The following is an 18,101-nucleotide window of genomic DNA, read 5'->3' as shown; positions in this document are numbered from 1 at the left end:
ACACACATAGTACAGAGAATTCCTGTATGCTCTTCAGCTATTTTTTTTTAATCTAGTTTTTTCTAATGTGACAACTTGCATTACCTGTGATACTTTCAGCAAAACTAAAAGCATATTACTATTATTTAAACTCCACACTTTATTCAGGTTTCAAGTTTTTCCACACTGTTCTTTTTCTGTTCCAGGTTCTAATCTAGTATATCATGTTGCACTAAGAAATCATAATAAAAGGAAAAAAGTAAAATATGAAAAAATAAAAGATGACATAGTCCCAGTCACTTCATAATTAATTCTTGAATTCCTGAAGGCCTTGGCTGCTCCCCCCTGAGAGTGGCTTTGGAGGGGTTTTAGCAGCTCTGCTTTGATCTGTTTTGAGTCCGTAGTTAAGTTTGATTTGCAAAACACAGAGCTCCTTGGTTACAAGTAAACCCACTTAATTTATAAGAGGACAAATTCTAAGTCCAAGGTCACATTGCAAGTCATTTGGAGCAAGGGCCAAGTCTTGGTCTTCTAGACTCCCAAAGTGGCTTCCATATACCATTAATATTCCATCTACCTGCAAGATTTTCCTTTTTCTTTCTCTTTCAGTATTGTTTTCCAGACAGTGTTTATTAGCAGTGGTAATTTGCAGACATTTTTGTTTCATGGCATACCAGTGATGAAACTGTGAACTTATTTTTTTATTTATAGTCTGGATCCTTAAGCTGTAAGATCATCTCATGTTGGAGACATGGGCAGAAATGTTTAGTGCTGCAGGGAACATCAGTGAGGTGGCTTTGACGACTGAACTAAATGTGCTTCAAATCAAGAGATTTATTATCTGCTTGGTTTTAAATATACTCCTTTCCTCATCATAACTTTGTATATGTATAAATATTTAGAATAAAAGAGGGTGCTTCTGATCTCTTCTTTTTGTTTTTTCAGCATTGGATTAAATTGTGCTCTGGGTGCAGCTGAAATGAGACCTTTTATTGAAACAATTGGAAAATGTACAACAGCTTATGTTCTCTGTTATCCCAATGCAGGTATGTGTTTCAGGGGAGTCACACATAGGAGAATCCAGATACACAAGACCTGGGTAGACAGGGAAACAGATCTGGATTAAAAGAGTTTGTTTCGTAGATCTTAGGATATAGTCAGCTTTTAATAGGAATTTTTTAAATGAAGAAACTTGAGTCTGGACAACTGTTTCCCTCTAGATATGAAAGAACAGTTTGGCTTAGCCTGAAAGTGTCAGAAGTGGACAGAGCTTGGGGGAATGAAGCTCATTGCTTAACTGACCAGAGTCTTGGAATTGGTGACAGTGCTTGCCATGTGGGCATGACCAAAGTGATGGGCACAAAGACCCTGTGTGAGAGCCCTCTTTGTTCCACTGTATCAACAAACGAGCGAATAAAGAACCTGTTACTTTTCCTCTTTTTAAGTTAGGACTTCAAATTTATGGTATATAAAAATTCCTAAGATAAATGTAGACAATTTTTAAGCTGTCCATTTAATATTGATAATCCATCCTGGGTTAACCAGATTTCCTGGTGTATATTTTTGAGCATTAGGAGTAAGATAACTAGAAGTGGATAATAAATGAAACAGGAAATTGGGTGATTAGATGCTGAAGTCTTATGTGGGAAAACTTACTTGAAAGGGGATGGGTTGTGTTTTGGTTGTTTTTAATTGCATGCCTGGTGCTTGCTAGTTCAAAGGATGTGTGATACTCCCTTACACCTTACCCCCTGGCAGCTAGGTGCCTAGAATTAATTTCCTTTATAGGAAGGGGAGGGCTAGAGGTAGAGGAATTCTGTCCCATGTAGTAGTGATGCTTTTCTTTGAAATGGAAAAGAAATAATGGATATTTATTTTCTGCTGTGATTTTTTGATATGTTGTCTCTGTACTTATTATGTTTAATATTAAGAATTTTTATTTTTTTAAGTAATCTTGCTTTAATTATAAATAAAAAGTTTTCTAGCCTTTTAACCTAAAGCCTTTACAAATACTATGTCTGTTTGTGAAAATAATTTCCAGTAATGGTTGAAATATGCTTTCTTAGGTCTTCCCAATACCTTCGGTGACTATGATGAAACTCCCCAGATGATGGCCATGCACGTGAAGGTCACGAATCCATTTTCACTTGGTTTTTAAGAGATAAAGAAATGGACTTTTTGATTTAGAATAGTTAGACGTAGACTTTACCTCTAAAGAAAAGCCAGTATGTATATAAGAAATAAAAGCTTATGATGAATGAATATGATGGAGGCAGAGAAAGGGGCTTCTTGTCAGCATCCTTCTCATAGTGGAAACAAGTGGATTCCCAGTGAGATCCAACCCAAACTAACTGAAACTCGTCCTCTGAGCCCTCCCAAGTGGTCTTCTCCACCCACCAAACTGCTAGGTGGAGTTGACATCTCTTTGCTCCCCACTGTCATCTCCCCTGCTCTCCTTCTCTCCATACACCTTCCATCTTTGAAGTCCTGGTTCACAAAACCATATTGCCCACAACTCCTCCTTATTTCTAACCCCTGGGTCCCTTTTCCTCATTCCTTGGATTTTTAGCTTCTGGCTTATTGACATTGTCTCCTAAAGTATTTCTGACTTAATTCTTATGATTTCAATACCTTATGTAGATGTTCTTTCCAGTATTGTCACTTCTGAGTTCCTTGAGTTCCTCTTTCAAGTTATCTTGTCCTTCAGACCAGCTGTGGTTAAACTCCCGACCCACATTATGCATTATGTAACCTCTATCACTTGCGGTCATTGGAGTACTTGAAATGTGGTTGTTGTGACTGAGGGATTGAATTTTTTATTTTTTCAACTTTTGAATTTAAATTTAAATACTAATAACTTAGATGTTATTGGAAAATGCATTATTCAGTTCACATTCATTCTGCTCAGCATATGGGTAAAACAAATTTTCATTATGATCAGATAGACAGATGCCTCAGTGCGTTTCATCTGAACTGTTCCCTGCTTTTAACCTTGTATCTGAGTCTTGTGAAGGCTTTATATCTAGAGTCAAATATGTTTAGCTCTCTTTTAAATGTAAAATTAGTTATTCAGGAAATGTGGATGGTGGTGAACTTAGAATTGATGCTGAATTGATGGTGGTGAACTTAGAATTCTGATAAGCTTTCTGAAACTTTCCTTTTCTAAATGCAGGATTTTGCTGTTGATGGCTTGGTCAACATAGTTGGCGGATGCTGTGGTACGACACCAGATCATATCAGGTGATAATCACTTCTAAGTGTTTAATTTTTTGTTATGGGATGAATTGTGTCCCCCTCAAAATTCATAGATCAAAGCCTTAATCCCCAGTTCTGAATGTGACAGTAATTGGAGGTAGGGTGGTTAAGCAGGTAATTGAGGTAAAATGAGGTCATGTGAATAGATCCTGATCCAGTGTGTGGCTGGCGAGGGCACAGACACACACAGGAGGGGCCCCTGTGCAAGCGCAGGGAGAAGAGGGCCAGTGAGAAGCCAAGGGGAGGAAGCCAGCCCTGCTGATCCTGTGACCTGAGACTCCTAGCCTCCAAAACATTGAGAAACCTTGCTGTTTAAACTCCTCAGCCTGTGGTATTTAATTATGGCAGTCCTAGCAAACTAGGATACTTTAATTTTTATAAAGTACAAAAATAATAAAATGAAATCTCATGTGCCTAAGACATAATTTTCAGCATTTTGCTATTCTTATTTTATCTATTCTCTAACTTCTTTTTCCCCCTTAGATGATTATAAGCAAATCCTAGCTATCTTAACACTGTACCTTTAAATATCTGATTCATATTCCAATGTTCACTTCCAATGCTCAAGGAAGGACAGCTCATATGTGGAGAAATACCTGCCTCCACTAGATGCTTTCATGGACAGAAAAGACAGTAAGCGGCAAGCACCTTGAGGTCAAGAAGAGTGTCTTCACCTCGCCTGGCACCTCGCTTAACCCACGTTGTTGAGGGTTAAGAAAGGGAGTGTGAGACAGGATATGGTGAAGGGTGTGGTTAAGTCCCTGCAGTTTCATGATTAATCCTCTTATAAAGAGGATTGGAATTGAAAGTTGAGGACTGTTTCTGTTTCTATTTTTTTCCCTAAAGTGATTGATGATCATATTTTGAGCCAGTCACCTGACTGTTCTGCATCTGTTTCATACCTATAAAATGTTCACTGTGTGAATTGCCTAATGTTGTACTGCTTTTGTTGACCTCTGTGATAGATTCTATTAAGAGTCTATAATTTTTTAAACATCTTTTAAATACTATCTGAAAGCTATTAATAGTTGAGGATAGCTTATCTATGGATCTCTTTTTTTTAAGGTTATCGCCTCCTTTATAGGGCTTCCCTTGTGGCTCAGCTGGTAAAGAATCTGCCTGCAAGGCGGGAAATCTGGGTTGGGAAGATCCCCTGGAAAAGGGAAAGACTGCTCCCCACTCCAGTATTCTGGCCTGGAGAATTCCATGCACTGTATAGTCCATGGGGTCACAAAGAGTCGGACATGACTGAGCGACTTTCACGTTCACTTTCCTCCTTCATAAAAAGAGTTGCTTCAGAAATTGCTGTGTGTGTGTGTTTATCTATCTCTGTATATATATATTTGCTGCTTTTATTTTGTCATTCACATATTAATTTGGGGAGCTGTAGTGAATGGTTCATACTGGTCCTGATCAATTTAGTAGAGCAGGCAGATTTTTCAAGGCTAATCAGAGACATATTTCATTGAAGCTGGGAAGGTTCCAAAGAGTATGAATAACTAAAACAAATTTCCAGGAGTGGTTATTTTGGATTTTTAGTGATGTCTTACTCTGAATCCTCTCTACTGTGTGTGTGTGTGCTTAAAAAAAATACCTAAAGGATTTAATTTCCTTTGCTCTAGGCATCTCCTCTCCTCTTTACTCTTCCTTCTCAACAGTGAAGCCTTTTTTTTCTTTTAAATTACTGTGTGGATTAAGGACATCTTCGGGTTGGGAAGGGGTGGGGGAGATTTGCTGTGTGCATTTGTGTAAACTCTCATATCTATAGGTGCACGTTTGTAGGTTCATGTCTGTGAGCATAGAAACTGGTCTGGTCCATACACAGCAAGACGGGACAGATACAGAAATGTGAAATAGTATAGATTCATTTTCTGCATTACTGAGAAAACTAAAAAGCACAATTGCTGCTGCACATTTGGAACTAGGTATATAATTATGTTAAACAGATTTAATGTCATAGCTGGAAATCAGCTTAATTGAATTTTGTTCTGAGTTAATGGATATTGTGTTTTCTCTTTTAACTCAGAGAAATTGCTGAAGCTGTGAAAAACTGTAAGCCTAGAGTTCCACCTGCCAGTGTTTTTGAAGGGCATATGCTACTGTCTGGTAAGCCGTAAAAATGTGATTTTTTTTATAATTTCAGAAATCGTTTGTAGATTAAGTTTGTATGTTTAGTCTACATGGTAGTGATGTTTAGGCCAAGGAACTTGTTTATTAGGTCAAAGAAGAGTATGTATTTTTCTTGGCACTTAAATTAGTTCTGGCAAAGAACCCATTGTGTTTTTTAGGGATGGGAGCAGGAAGATACTTCAGGGAAATGTGAAGGAAGGCACAGGTAGTGCCCTTGGTCAGAGTTATTGTGCACTGCTTTGAAAATGTACATGGGCCACAGCCTAACAATTTTAATTGTCAGATTTGCTGCTAGTTGCTAAAAAATCTAGCCCAGGCTCAAGGTTTTTTAATGATGGTAGTCTCTTCCTAGAAAATATTATGTGCCTCTACAATATTATTGTCCTGCTCTTATGTTGCGTATGTGTTCAGGACTTTACAAAGAGTTGTAATATGCATTATTCTGTTTTGTTCTCAACAGCCCTGTGGGGTAGGCAGCTTCCCTTTTTCAGAATAAGCTTTCGTGTTCAAAAGAGTGTTGGTAAAATAGGTTATCATGCCAACTATTAGAAAAAAGGCTTTAAATTTTATATTTTTCCCAGAACACTTTAATGTTGTATTCTTAGAAAAAATCTTTAAGCAAAAAGGAAAATGTGTATACAGTTTCTTAGAGAACCTGCAGATAGCACACATAAGGAATTATGCCCCCTAACTGAGAATTCAACATTTCTCTAAACTGATGTATTTTTGTTCCATATGTTCTCCTAAGGAAAGTGAAATGAAGTACAAGTTACAGTAAAAGTAATATCTACTTTTTTCACTCAGAACATACTGCATATAATTAATCCCAGTGAGTGAGATGAAGTTGAGTTAAAAATATACCTCTTCAGTCTACCCTTTTTTTGCTTTTTATTCTCCATAAGATAGGATAAAATTAGAAGAAGAGGGATTTCTGATTTATGATACACCCCCTACCCAGAAAAAGGGCTTTTATCAGAGAGAGGTGTGGTGGAATAGTTTATTTCATCCTTAGATCTTACTTTGGCCAAAGTGTTAGTTGTTCAGTCGTGCCCAGCTCTTTGCGACTTTGTGGACTGTGGCCTATCAGGCTCTTCTGTCCACGGAATTCTCTAGGCAAGAGTACCAGAGTGGGTTGCCACTCCCTTCTCTAGGGGATCTTCCTGACCCAGGGATCAAACCTGGGTTTCCCATATTGTAGGCAGATTCTTTACCATCTGAACCACTTCAGGCAAGGACTAAGTTAAAATGGTTAACCTTTGCCACAGTTGAAATAGGAGATAACCATTTAGTTATGATTTTTAAAAAGAGTTTATATATGTAAGAATGAAAGAATTCTTTCTTCTGATTTGAATTTCATGTGCTATTTCTAAATTGTTTTAAAAAAACACCTTTAATCAGATTTTAGAAGAATAACATACTCTTTTTAATTGTTCTTTTATAAATTGCAGGCTTGAGAATAAATATAGTTTTTCTGTCAGATGCTTCACATTCATAATAAATCAGAAGTGCTTTGTGTGAAATACTTTTAGAGCAATGCAGCAGGGCCTCTCCAGCATTTAAATGTTGGCAGCCTACTTGTGTGCCTTGGGAACTCCAGGTTCTCACTAAAGATTAGGGATGCTCTGAGGCTGGCATGGGGGAATGAGGCCATGAGGATGGTACCAGTGGAGAAGGAAATCACGGGCCCAAACTGGGAAGTGATAGTCTTCCAAGTCAGGGAACAAAAGCCATTTGGTAAGCTCAAGCCTCTAGACAAGTCCCCTGGGGTGCTGACTAAAATGGCTGTACAGGGCTTGCATCCCAGGGCTGACTGTCCCCAGAGCCTGCCTGTCACCATCTAGCAAGGCTTCTGCTCCTAAAACTGTAAATATTAAGAGTAGAACAAAAACAGTTAAAGGGCATTTCCTCTGGTAGTACTTCATATTGCATGCTGCTTTTTTCCTCAGTGTAACATATCCACAGTAATTATCTGATATTTGCCCCTAAACCCGCCTTTAACAGGGAAATGTTGTTGTCCCTTGACAAATAAGGAAGGAGGAGTGAAAAGCCTAAGTGGCTCGCCCAGGGTCAGCTGTCTCCCAGCGTTCAGCCCGAGTCCTTCCTCGTGACCCTGTCTGGCCTTGCTGATTATTGGTTCTTGGCCTCTGGATCAAAGAGATGAGATAAATTCTAAATACACTGTTGGTAGGATTAAGAAAGCTCACTCCATCTGGCTTTGAGCCAATGTCCGAAGGGACAGCTGAGGAGCATTCCTTTAGATTCTAACCTCATGGTTTTTGCCCCAGACTCTTGGTTACATAAGAATATGATGATAATTTTGCTTTGTTACTCAGAGCTGGTTATGATTCAGCTCTTTAGAGAAATTTGCAATTTCCAACCCTGAAATATTTCTTCCTTTGAGAGTTCTGGTGGTAAACATAGAGACTTGTCCTGTGTTTAAATATCCATAGGGGAAAAGGCCATGCCAAGCTAGTCAGATGGGCTGTGGCATAGAAACTTCTTTTCTATCTCATGACAACATTTGTTTTCTGTCTCTTGTCGTTACATGTATTTTCAGAAAATTTTCAAAATACTTCTCCTTTTAAGGTCTAGAGCCCTTCAGGATTGGACCATACACCAACTTTGTTAACATTGGAGAGCGCTGTAACGTTGCAGGATCCAGGAGGTTTGCTAAACTCATCATGGCAGGAAATTATGAAGTGAGCATCATTAATAAGTCCCTTGAGTCATCCGCCATGTATTTTGGCTAAGACAGCATCCAAACAAAGCTGCTCTGCCTTTGATAGCGTTGTTAGCAGAGCTGCTAGACGGTGTGAGAATGGTAAAGGGTGTTTGCAGCCGGCCGGGCCGGTGGGAGGATGAGGCTTCGAAAAATCAAAGGTGCTCTTGTTGATATTTGTCAAAAAAATGCACTCGAGGTATGAAATGGGATGAGATGGGAGAGACCCAGGTTCTAGCTGTTTCTATTAATTGTGAAATTTTAGAAGTTTGAAGATACTGTTCATTTCAGCTTCTCACAAATCCTTTAAAGAAACGGAAAGCCAAGACAATTCCTATTTATATTCTCATGACCACATCAGATACTGACCAGCATGGTATTATTGATTCTATTCACTGTAAACTACAATAAACAAGCAAACACAAAGAATAGGCCCTGCCTTGAAAAATTTTGCCCTAGTGTTCTTAAACTTGATCACTCTATGAATGAGCAGAATTTAATCCAGAGAGAGCCCATCATGGACAGACTTCTTTTTTCTTATGCAAATATGAAGTTGAAACATGGAGGAATCTGATCTGGGCTTTAATGATTTTATTTTTTTCATTAACCTTCTCTCATTTTAAGATTTTAAAAACCTTTAGATCTTCCAGCAACCAGTATCAAAGTAGACTTAGTTTTAGTCACAGAGAAAGTGAAGTGTACATTTATCATCCTTTATGAACGTGTTAATGAGTGCTCTGTGGTGTCCCATGGAGGTCTGCTCTGCGGGTATTTCAGTTATATGGTTATATGGTTCCTGATGGTCCCATCTGTCCTCTTCCCTTCATCCCTGCTACTGCTCAGCCAGCACGTCCTGCTGCTATGGTCTCCCCAAGTTTAGAAGCTTTCATGGGGTGGCTTTTTTTGCATATGGGATTCAACCCAAACTCCCTAGGCCATCATCCAGTTCTCTCCAGTTAGACACCAACCTGCCTTCTGTCCTGATCTGAATGTTCCAGGAGGCTTTCTTCTGCCTCCAGGCCTTCATTCATGTCTACTCTTGTGAAATCCCTATGACCGTTCATGGTGGTGTAGAGTTCTGCAGTGGCGGTGTTCTCTTTATGTTTTGATAATTAAAACCATTCTGTGGTGTCCTTTTCAGTCTCAGATTTGATAGATTTGCTACTGAGAGCAGACAGCATTTTAGGAAGAAGCAGGCAAGTGGGAGTGGTATCTGTCATCTCGTCAGGTCTTACGGCATGCCTGTCACTGTGCTCAGCGCTTTGTGGCATTATTTACTTCATCTTCGCAGACCTGTGAGAGAGGTGGTGTTCTCATCCCCATTTTACAGATGTCCAGCTGGAGGCTTGGCGGAGGTTAAACCACTCGCCTGTTGTTTCACAGCAAGTGAATGTTAGACCCCAAGTCCTCCAAGCCCATACCCTTCACCGCTCTGCTGTCTCAGCAGGGATGGGGCGGGGAAGTAGGAAGTGCGTGGCGAGGAATGACTCCTCGCTGGATTCCAGTTCCCCTATTCAGTGCTCCCTCAAGGTTCTCTGGTTACGGAATGAGCACTGACCTGAGAGAAGGTCCAGTCCAGTCTGTTCACTCAACTTGTACATGTTTAAACAAATCACTTCATTCATCCCTTGGAGCCTATGTGGGAAGTTGGACCCCTGAGCTATTATTCTGTCGCTCTTCTGATGTAGAAAGGTCAGGCGTTGGCGTCTCTGTTTTGTGTCTTTTGACCTCTGGTCTAAACAGGTCACTGCTTGCTGTCTCCCCTCTGCTTCCTCCAGTTTGTTTCCCAGGGGCAGCTGAAGCCACTCCCTCTCAGGTAGCTTTCTCTCTTCAGTCCTCAGAGATCTCGCCCTGCCAGGTGTTTAGGCAAGACATCTGACTCTCACGTTGTATGGCAGCATCCATAGCTTCTCATATGACTGTCATATGCCCTCAACTAGATGTAAGCCCTTCAGGAACAAGGACTATGACTTATGCTTCTTTTTATTCTTTATGATATTTAATGTATTGCTGATACCAAAACATTTTTTGATTTGCTGAATCTTATTGGAACCCTTTTTCTCTGTGTAATGTTGGATCATTGTGAATGGAATTCCCTCGTGGCCTGTGCCAGAGGGTCTCATGCCTCTTCTCATGATTGCTAAAAATTTCTGTTTGATTTTCTTTGGCTAAGAAAAAATTAGGACAATATTAGAATCTACTGTTGATTTTATCCCTGCTTATTTTATTATACTATGAAACATACAACAAAGACTTAAAGTCTCTACCAATCAGTTAGAAAACCTTATTGAACACATCTGTTTTGCCTATCATTGTTCAAACAAGAATGGTAGATACATAAGACCTTCCTCAATTTTCCAAATGCTTAAAATCTGTTTCAGAGAATAAGCCCCTATTTGTGAAACCGTGAGGAAATGGTAATGTCATATACCATGTGATAATGTTTATAATTGTTGCAGATGTTTAGAGGCAGCCAGTCATTGTGGAATAAGCAGTGTTTCCCAAAGTATGTTCTCTGGAATGCTGATCCTACAGGATATTCCTTAAATGATCATAAGTGGGAAATGCTGTGTATTGTATTTTGTACTTGGAGATTTACAGTGTATAATAAGGTATTAATGGATTTGAAAATTCTTTTAGCATAAAAAAATTTAACTTATATTTCATGTAACTGCTGTCAGTAGCCTGCAGTGAATGCTTTGCATGATTTGGTGAATATTGAAGAGTTAGATAAGTTTTGGATGGTTTCTGTAATGGCTTTTCTTGAAGGAGGTGGGACTTGAGCTGGGTCTTAAATAGTATAGAAAGGGAGGGGATTGTATTTGAAGCAGAGGGAACAGTATGTGTGACACAGAGGTGGAAGCAGATTTAGCTGGGTGAAGGGTGCCAGGGTTCAGGGGGAGATGTTGAGTTGGATAAGATGATGGGGCAGGTCCCCAGGACCTGGAACACCATGCTGAGGGACTGAGGTTCTTTACGGGAGGAATCAGAGCCTCTGTGGGTTCTGAGGAGTGATGAATTGTGATGGAAGAGATGTTTAGGAAAGGTTCATCTGTGATGATTGAGAGCAGCTCAGGGTCGGGGGTGGGAGGGTGAGGGGCTGGCTAGCTAGCCTAGTGGAGTTAGAAGGGACTGCCCGGGATGGTGAAGGACTACTTTTGTCAGCCTTTTCTTGAGTCACCCTCTCCTGACACTGCTTCCTCTTGAATTCTTTCCTCAGGAAGCACTGAGCGTTGCCAAAATGCAGGTGGAAATGGGAGCCCAGGTGTTGGATATTAACATGGATGATGGCATGCTGGATGGTCCAAGTGCAATGACCAGATTCTGCAACTTCATTGCTTCCGAGCCTGACATTGCCAAGGTTGTATGGAACTTCGATTCATCAAGGGGAATTACACGTGCTGCCCTGTCGCTCATTGACTTTGTCACTTTTCCCTTGGTCTGTCATCTCCTACACTGGTGTTCTGTTGAACTGCGTTGAAAGCCCAGTGGTTTCTGATTGTTCGTTTCCTCACATAATGGCAGCCTTTCAATATAAACCAGACTTCAGAGAGAAGGATGTGATAGTAGTGCGACTGTTTGCAGGGCTTCTGGAATTGGTCACAAGGATTATTGAATTTCCTCTGATGTCTGAATAGGCTAAGAACTAACTTTTCATGTCTCTGAAGGATATTCTTACCTGTTCCTACCAATTGTTAGTTCTGTTTCTACTGCAGACTAGGGAACTCAGATATCAGATAGTCCTTCCTTATTGCAGGAAGAATGGACCTTTTTAGGCATATCAGGGTAAGACAAAATTATAAAACAAGATTAAATTGAGGTATTAATGTCAGCTTTTACATTTGTTCTTTAAGATGAAAGTTAATTTTTGTGTCAAGCTTTTCAAAAATTTTAGATGGGTTCTAAAAAATTAAAAATGTTCATTTCTTTACAGTTGAATTTGTGATGAGGAGTGAGTTTTGACTTTTTTTTGTTTTTGTTATTCTTTTAAGGACACTTCCTAGAGCCTTAAGAGCTAGGGCTGTTATTTTTTTGTTAAGCTTCAGCAAATGTTTAAGTGAGAAGTCCTGTGGTAAGCACTGAATTACATTAACCCATCCTTCATTTGTGTCTTAAAACTCTGCACTTAAAAGCCTCAAGGCTTCTCTGGGAGTAAATATTTTGAGAATTTAAGGTGAAGAGAAGCTAAATGACCTGTTTAAAATCAGAATCAGAGGGGGTGAAATGACCCCAGTGAAACGACTTCTGTGCTCTCATTCTGATATTTAGCTATGATCTTTTGAGTTACCAGTTTCTGGCCCCACACATGAGGTCTCTTGTTAGACTGGAATTACTCCAAATATTTTGGTATTTAGGAACAAGAATAAGATTAAAACCCTATCTCGGTTATTTGTATATTGTTTCCCTAAAGGAGAAAGAGGGAATATATGAGAATCCTTGGAAGGGGATTTGTGGTGACTTGCTGTCTTTCTGTGATCGTCTTGCCTTTCTGTACTCAGGTGCCCTTGTGCATCGACTCTTCCAATTTTGCTGTGATTGAAGCTGGGTTAAAGTGCTGCCAGGGGAAGTGCATTGTTAATAGCATCAGCCTGAAGGAGGGAGAGGATGACTTCTTGGAGAAGGCCAGAAAGATTAAGAAGTTTGGAGCTGCTGTGGTGGTTATGGCTTTTGATGAAGAAGGACAGGTGAGTAATTTCTTCTGATCTGGCTTCACTGTGTTACACAGTGGCTTAAAGCAGTGGAAGAGAACTGAGCCCAAAACAGATGTGTATACTGTATGTACCACACATATGTGTACACACACATTGGCATACCTTAGAGATACCATGGGTTCCATTCCAGGCCACTGCAATAAAGCAAATATCGTAGGAAAGCCAGTCACATGAATTTTTGGTTTCCTAGTACATAGAAAAATTATGTTTACACTGTACTATAGTCTGTTAAGTGTGCAATAGCATTGAAAGTGTTAGTCGCTTAGTCGTGTCTGACTCTTTGCAACCCCATGGACTGTAGCCCACCAGGCTCATCTGTCCATGGATTTCCCAGGCAAGAATACTGGAGTGGGTTGCCATTCCCTTCTCCAGGGGATCTTCCCAACCTAGAGATCGATTGTCTAGGAAAAAAGTACATACCTTAATTAAAAATACTTTATTGCTAAAAACTGCTATCATCTGAACCTCCAGGGAGTTATAGTAGTAGTGTCAAAGATCACCACAACAAGTAGAATAATGAAAAAGAAGTTTGAAACATTGCGAGAATTACTGAAATGTGACATAGACATGAAGTGAGCAAATGCTTTTGGAAAAGTGGTATCAATAGATTTGCTTAATGCTTGGTTGCCACATACCTTCAGTTTGTAAAACAATGCAGTGTCTATGAAGAACAATAAAACAAGGTCTGCCTCTGTATATATGTATATATGTCTGTGTATATATATATGTGTGTGTGTGTATACACCTATTTACATCTATCTAGATACAAAAATTTGATTATATAGTAGTCTCTACATCAGTTGAAAAAGGAATTACTCAATAAATGCTGTTGAATAACTGGCTATGATTTTAGAAGAAAATAAAACTTGAGCCCAATTTCCCACCATATACCAAAATAAAATGTACATCAATTAAAGGTCTAAATTAAAAAAAAAAAGTCCAAAGAATATATGGGAAAATATTTATCTAAATTTTGGAAGCCAGAAATAAAACTGATAGACCTATTTATATAAAAATGTAAAACTTTGTATGACAAAAGGTATGGCTTTATTTGCAGCATGAGTTACAACAGTGGGTTAATACCTCTAATATGCAGAGTTTCTATAAATCAGAGAGTAAAATACCCTTATCAGGTCAGTGGAAGAATGAACAAAGAAAATGAGCAGCAATTTTTAGAAAAAGAAACACAAAATAGCCAATGAATATCCTAAGTCATGCATTCGATTTTCCCTTGTAGAGTGATTTTCGTAGTTCGTAAAAGTGGAATGGCTAGGTGAAAGAGTGTGTTCATGTGACATTTTTGATATACATTGTTAAATTTTCCTTCTGAAAAGTCATCTGCTGCTGCTAGTTAAGTGTGGTAAGGCCAGTTGACACAATTTTTATTTTTTTACCAAAGGCTTGACTATGTATATAAAGAGACTTTTTTTTATGAAAACATAAAACATATATTGTTTTATGAAAAACAAAAGCCCTAAGCCTCAAGATCCCCAGATAACTGCTTACAACTTAACTGATTCTTGTATCATTTACCTCCTCATCTTCAAATTCCAGTTCTAGTTATTATTTATTGCTGTTCTAGTGGTTAAGACTTGACTTTTTCATCATCCTCTACCTCCTCTCCATGTATCTTTGCTTTTATCCCCCCATCCTTCCAATATAGTTAATTTCAGTTGTAACTATTTTGGGCACTCATATTAAGTAGTGTAAAAGTACTTAGAGCTGCCAGAACTTACACAGGACTGGGAAATAGACTCTTGGAGGGCACAACAGAAGCTTGTGCACCAGGACTCAGGAGAAAGGAAGAGTGACCCCACAGGAGACTGTCCTGGACTTGCCTGTGGGTGTCTGGGGTGGGTCCGGGAGTCTCCAGTGAAGGCGTGGGTCACTGGTGGCCTGCTGCAGGGTTGGGGGCATGGACTATAGCAGTACATGCATGGGATCTTTTGAGGGAGGTCACCATTATCTTCATTACCTCCACCCCAAGTAAATAGCAGGTAAATTTGGCCCCAGATAAATAGCAGGGAGGGAACACAGCTCCACCCATCAACAGAAAATTAGATTAAAGATTTACTGAGCATGGCACTGCCCATCAGAACAAGACCCAGTATCCCCCTCAGTCAATCTATCCCCTCAGGAAGCTTTCATAAGCCTCTTATCCTTCTCCATCAGAGGGCAGACAGACTGAAAACCACAATCACAGAAAACTAACCAATCTAATCACATGGATCACAGCCTTGTCTAACTCAGTGAAACCATGAGCCATGCTGTGTAGGGCCACCCAAGAAGGATGGGTCATGGTGGAGAGTTCTGACAAAACTGGAGAAGGGAATGGCAAACCACTTCAGTATTCCTGCCTTGAGAACCCCATGAACAGTATGAAAAGGCAAAAAGATATGACACTGAAAGATGAACTCCCCAGGTTGATAGGTGCCCAATATACTACCGGAGATCAGTGGAGAAATAATTCCAGAAAGAATGAAGAGACGGAGCCAAAGCAAAAACAGCACCCAGTTGTGGATGTGACTGGTGATGATAGCAAGCTCCAATGCTGTAAAGAGCAATATTGCATAGGAACTTGGAATGTGAGGTCCATGAATCAAGGCAAATTGGAAGTGATCAAACAGGAGATGGCAAGAGTGAACGTCAACATTTTAGGAATCAGTGAACTAAAATGGACTGGGATGGGTGAATTTAAGTCAGATGACCATTATGTCTACTACTGTGGGCAAGAATCCCTTAAAAGAAATGGAGTAGCCGTCATAGTCCACAAGAGTCCGAAATGCAGTACTTGGATGCAGTCCCAAAAAAGAGAATGATCTCTGTTCATTTCCAAGGCAAACCATTCAATATCACAATAATACAAGTCTGTGCCCCAACCAGTTAATGCTGAAGAAGCTGAAGTTGAATGGTTCTATGAAGACCTACAAGACATTCTAGAATTAACACTCAAAAAAGATGTCCTTTTCAGTATAGGGGACTGGAATGCAAAAGTAGGAAGTCAAGAAACACCTGGAGTAAAGGGAAAATTTGGTCTTGGGGTACAGAAAGAAGCGGAGCAAAGGCTAATAGAGTTCTGCCAAGAGAACGCACTGGTCATAGCAAACACACTCTTCCAACAACACAAGAGAAGACTTACACATGGACATTACCAGATGGTCAACACGAAAATCAGGTTGGTTATATTCTTTGCAGCCAAAGATGGAGAAGCTCTATACAGTCAGCAAAAACAAGACCAGAAGCTGACTGTGGCTCAGATTATAAATTCCTTATTGCCAGATTCAGAAAAATTGAAGAAAGTAGGGAAAACCACTAGACCATTCAGGTATGACCTAAATCAAATCCCCTTACAATTATACAGTGGAAGTGAGAAATAGATTTAAGGGACTAGATCTGATAGACAGAGTACCTAATGAACTATGGACGGAGATTCATGACATTGTATAGGAGACAGGGAGCAAGGCCATCCCTAAGAAAAAGAAATGCAAAAAAGCAAAATGGCTGTCTGAGGAGGCCTTACAAATAGCTGTGAAAAGAAGAGAAGCAAAAAGCAAAGGAGAAAAGAGAAGATATAAGCATTTGAATGCAGAGTTCCAAAGAATGGCAAGGAGAGATAAGAAATACTTCCTCAGCGATCAAAGCAAAGAAATAGAAGAAAACAATAGAATGGGAAAGACTAGAGATCTCTTCAAGAAAATTAGAAATACCAAGGGAACATTTCATGCAAAGATGGGCTCAATAAAGGACAGAAATTGTATGGACCTAACAGAAGCAGAGGATATTAAGAAGAGGTGGCAAGAACACACAGAAGAAGTATACAAAAAAGATCTTCACAACCCAGATAATCACGGTGGTGTGATCATTCACCTAGCGCCAGACATCATAGAATGTGAAGTCAAGTGGGCCTTAGGAAACATCACTATGAACAAAGCTAGTGGAGGTGATGGAATTCCAGTTGAACTATTTCAAATCCTAAAAGATGATACTGTGAAAGTGCTGCACTCAATATGCCAGCACATTTGGAAAACTCAGCAATGGCCACAGGACTGGAAAAGGTCAGCTTTCATTCCAATCCCAAAGAAAGGCAATGCCAAAGAATGCTCAAACTACCGCACAATTGCACTCATCTCACACGCTAGTAAAGTAATGCTCAATATTCTCCAAGCCAGGCTTCAGCAATACGTGAACTGTAAACTTGCAGATGTTCAAGCTGGTTTTAGAAAAGGCAGAGGAACCAGAGATCAAATGGCCAACATCCGCTGGATCATCGAAAAAGCAGGAGAGTCCCAGAAAAACATCTACTTCTGCTTTATTGACTATGCCATAGCCTTTGACCGTGTGGATCACAATAAACTTGGAAAACTCTGAAAGAGATGGGAATAGCAGACCACCTGACTTGCCTTATGAGAAATCTGTATGCAGGTCAGGAAGCAACAGCTAGAACTGGACATGGAACAAGAGACTGGTTCCAAATAGGAAAAGGAATATGTCAAGGCTGTATATTGTCACCCTGCTTATTTAACTTCTATGCAGAGTACATCATGAGAAACGCTGGGCTGGAAGAAACACAAGCTGAAATCAAGATTGCCAGGAGAAATATCAATAACTTCAGATATGCAGATGACACCTGGCAGAAAGTGAAGAGGAACTAAAAAGCCTCTTGATGAAAGTGAAAGAGGAGAGTGAAAAAGTTGGCTTAAAGCTCAACATTTGGAAAATGAAGATCATGGCATCTGGTCCCATCACTTCATGGCAAATAGATAGGGAAACAGGGGCAGACTTTATTTTGTGGGGCTCCAAAATCACTGCAGATGGTGACTGCAGCCATGAAATTAACAGACGCTTGCTCCTCAAAAGAAAAGTTATGACCAACCTAGAGAGCATTTTAAAAAGCAGAGACATTACTTTGCCAACAAAGGTCCATCTAGTCAAGGCAGTGGTTTTTCCAGTAGTGATGTATGGATGTGAGAGTTGGACTATAAAGAAAGGTGAGCACCAAAGAACTGATGTTTTTGAACTGTGATATTGGAGAATACTCTTGAGAGTCCCTTGGACTGCAAGGAGATCCAACTAGGACATTGTAAAGATCAGTCCTGGGTGTTCATTGGAAGGACTGATGTTGAAGCTGAAACTTGAATACTTTGGCCACCTCATGGGAAGAGCTCATTTGAAAAGACCCTTCAAAAGATTGAAGGCAAGAGGAGAAAGGGACGACAGAGGATGAGATGGTTGGATGGCATCACCAATCAATGGACATAGGTTTGAGTAAACTCCGGGAGTTGGTGATGGTCAGGGAGGCCTGGCAT

General features: G+C 39.8%; 1 protein-coding gene across 5 annotated transcripts in view; it reads left to right on the top strand.

Moving 5' to 3' along the window:
• Positions 1–18,101, top strand: part of MTR (5-methyltetrahydrofolate-homocysteine methyltransferase) — a 125,872-nt gene that overhangs the window by 35,072 nt on the left and 72,699 nt on the right. For all 5 annotated transcript variants that reach the window (XM_018042441.1, XM_018042444.1, XM_018042442.1 and 2 more), the window contains 7 exons: positions 925–1,025; positions 2,046–2,107; positions 3,152–3,219; positions 5,261–5,340; positions 7,951–8,063; positions 11,304–11,444; positions 12,583–12,768. In XM_018042441.1, the coding sequence (XP_017897930.1) occupies positions 925–1,025; positions 2,046–2,107; positions 3,152–3,219; positions 5,261–5,340; positions 7,951–8,063; positions 11,304–11,444; positions 12,583–12,768 (751 nt within the window). The remainder of the gene's footprint in view (positions 1–924; positions 1,026–2,045; positions 2,108–3,151; positions 3,220–5,260; positions 5,341–7,950; positions 8,064–11,303; positions 11,445–12,582; positions 12,769–18,101) is intronic.

The sequence above is a fragment of the Capra hircus genome, chromosome 28 (assembly GCF_001704415.2).
Source record: "Capra hircus breed San Clemente chromosome 28, ASM170441v1, whole genome shotgun sequence".
In the NCBI taxonomy this organism is placed as follows: domain Eukaryota; kingdom Metazoa; phylum Chordata; class Mammalia; order Artiodactyla; family Bovidae; genus Capra; species Capra hircus.
Note: the sequence above shows the minus strand (reverse complement) of the source record. Positions and strands in the feature narration are given on the sequence as shown.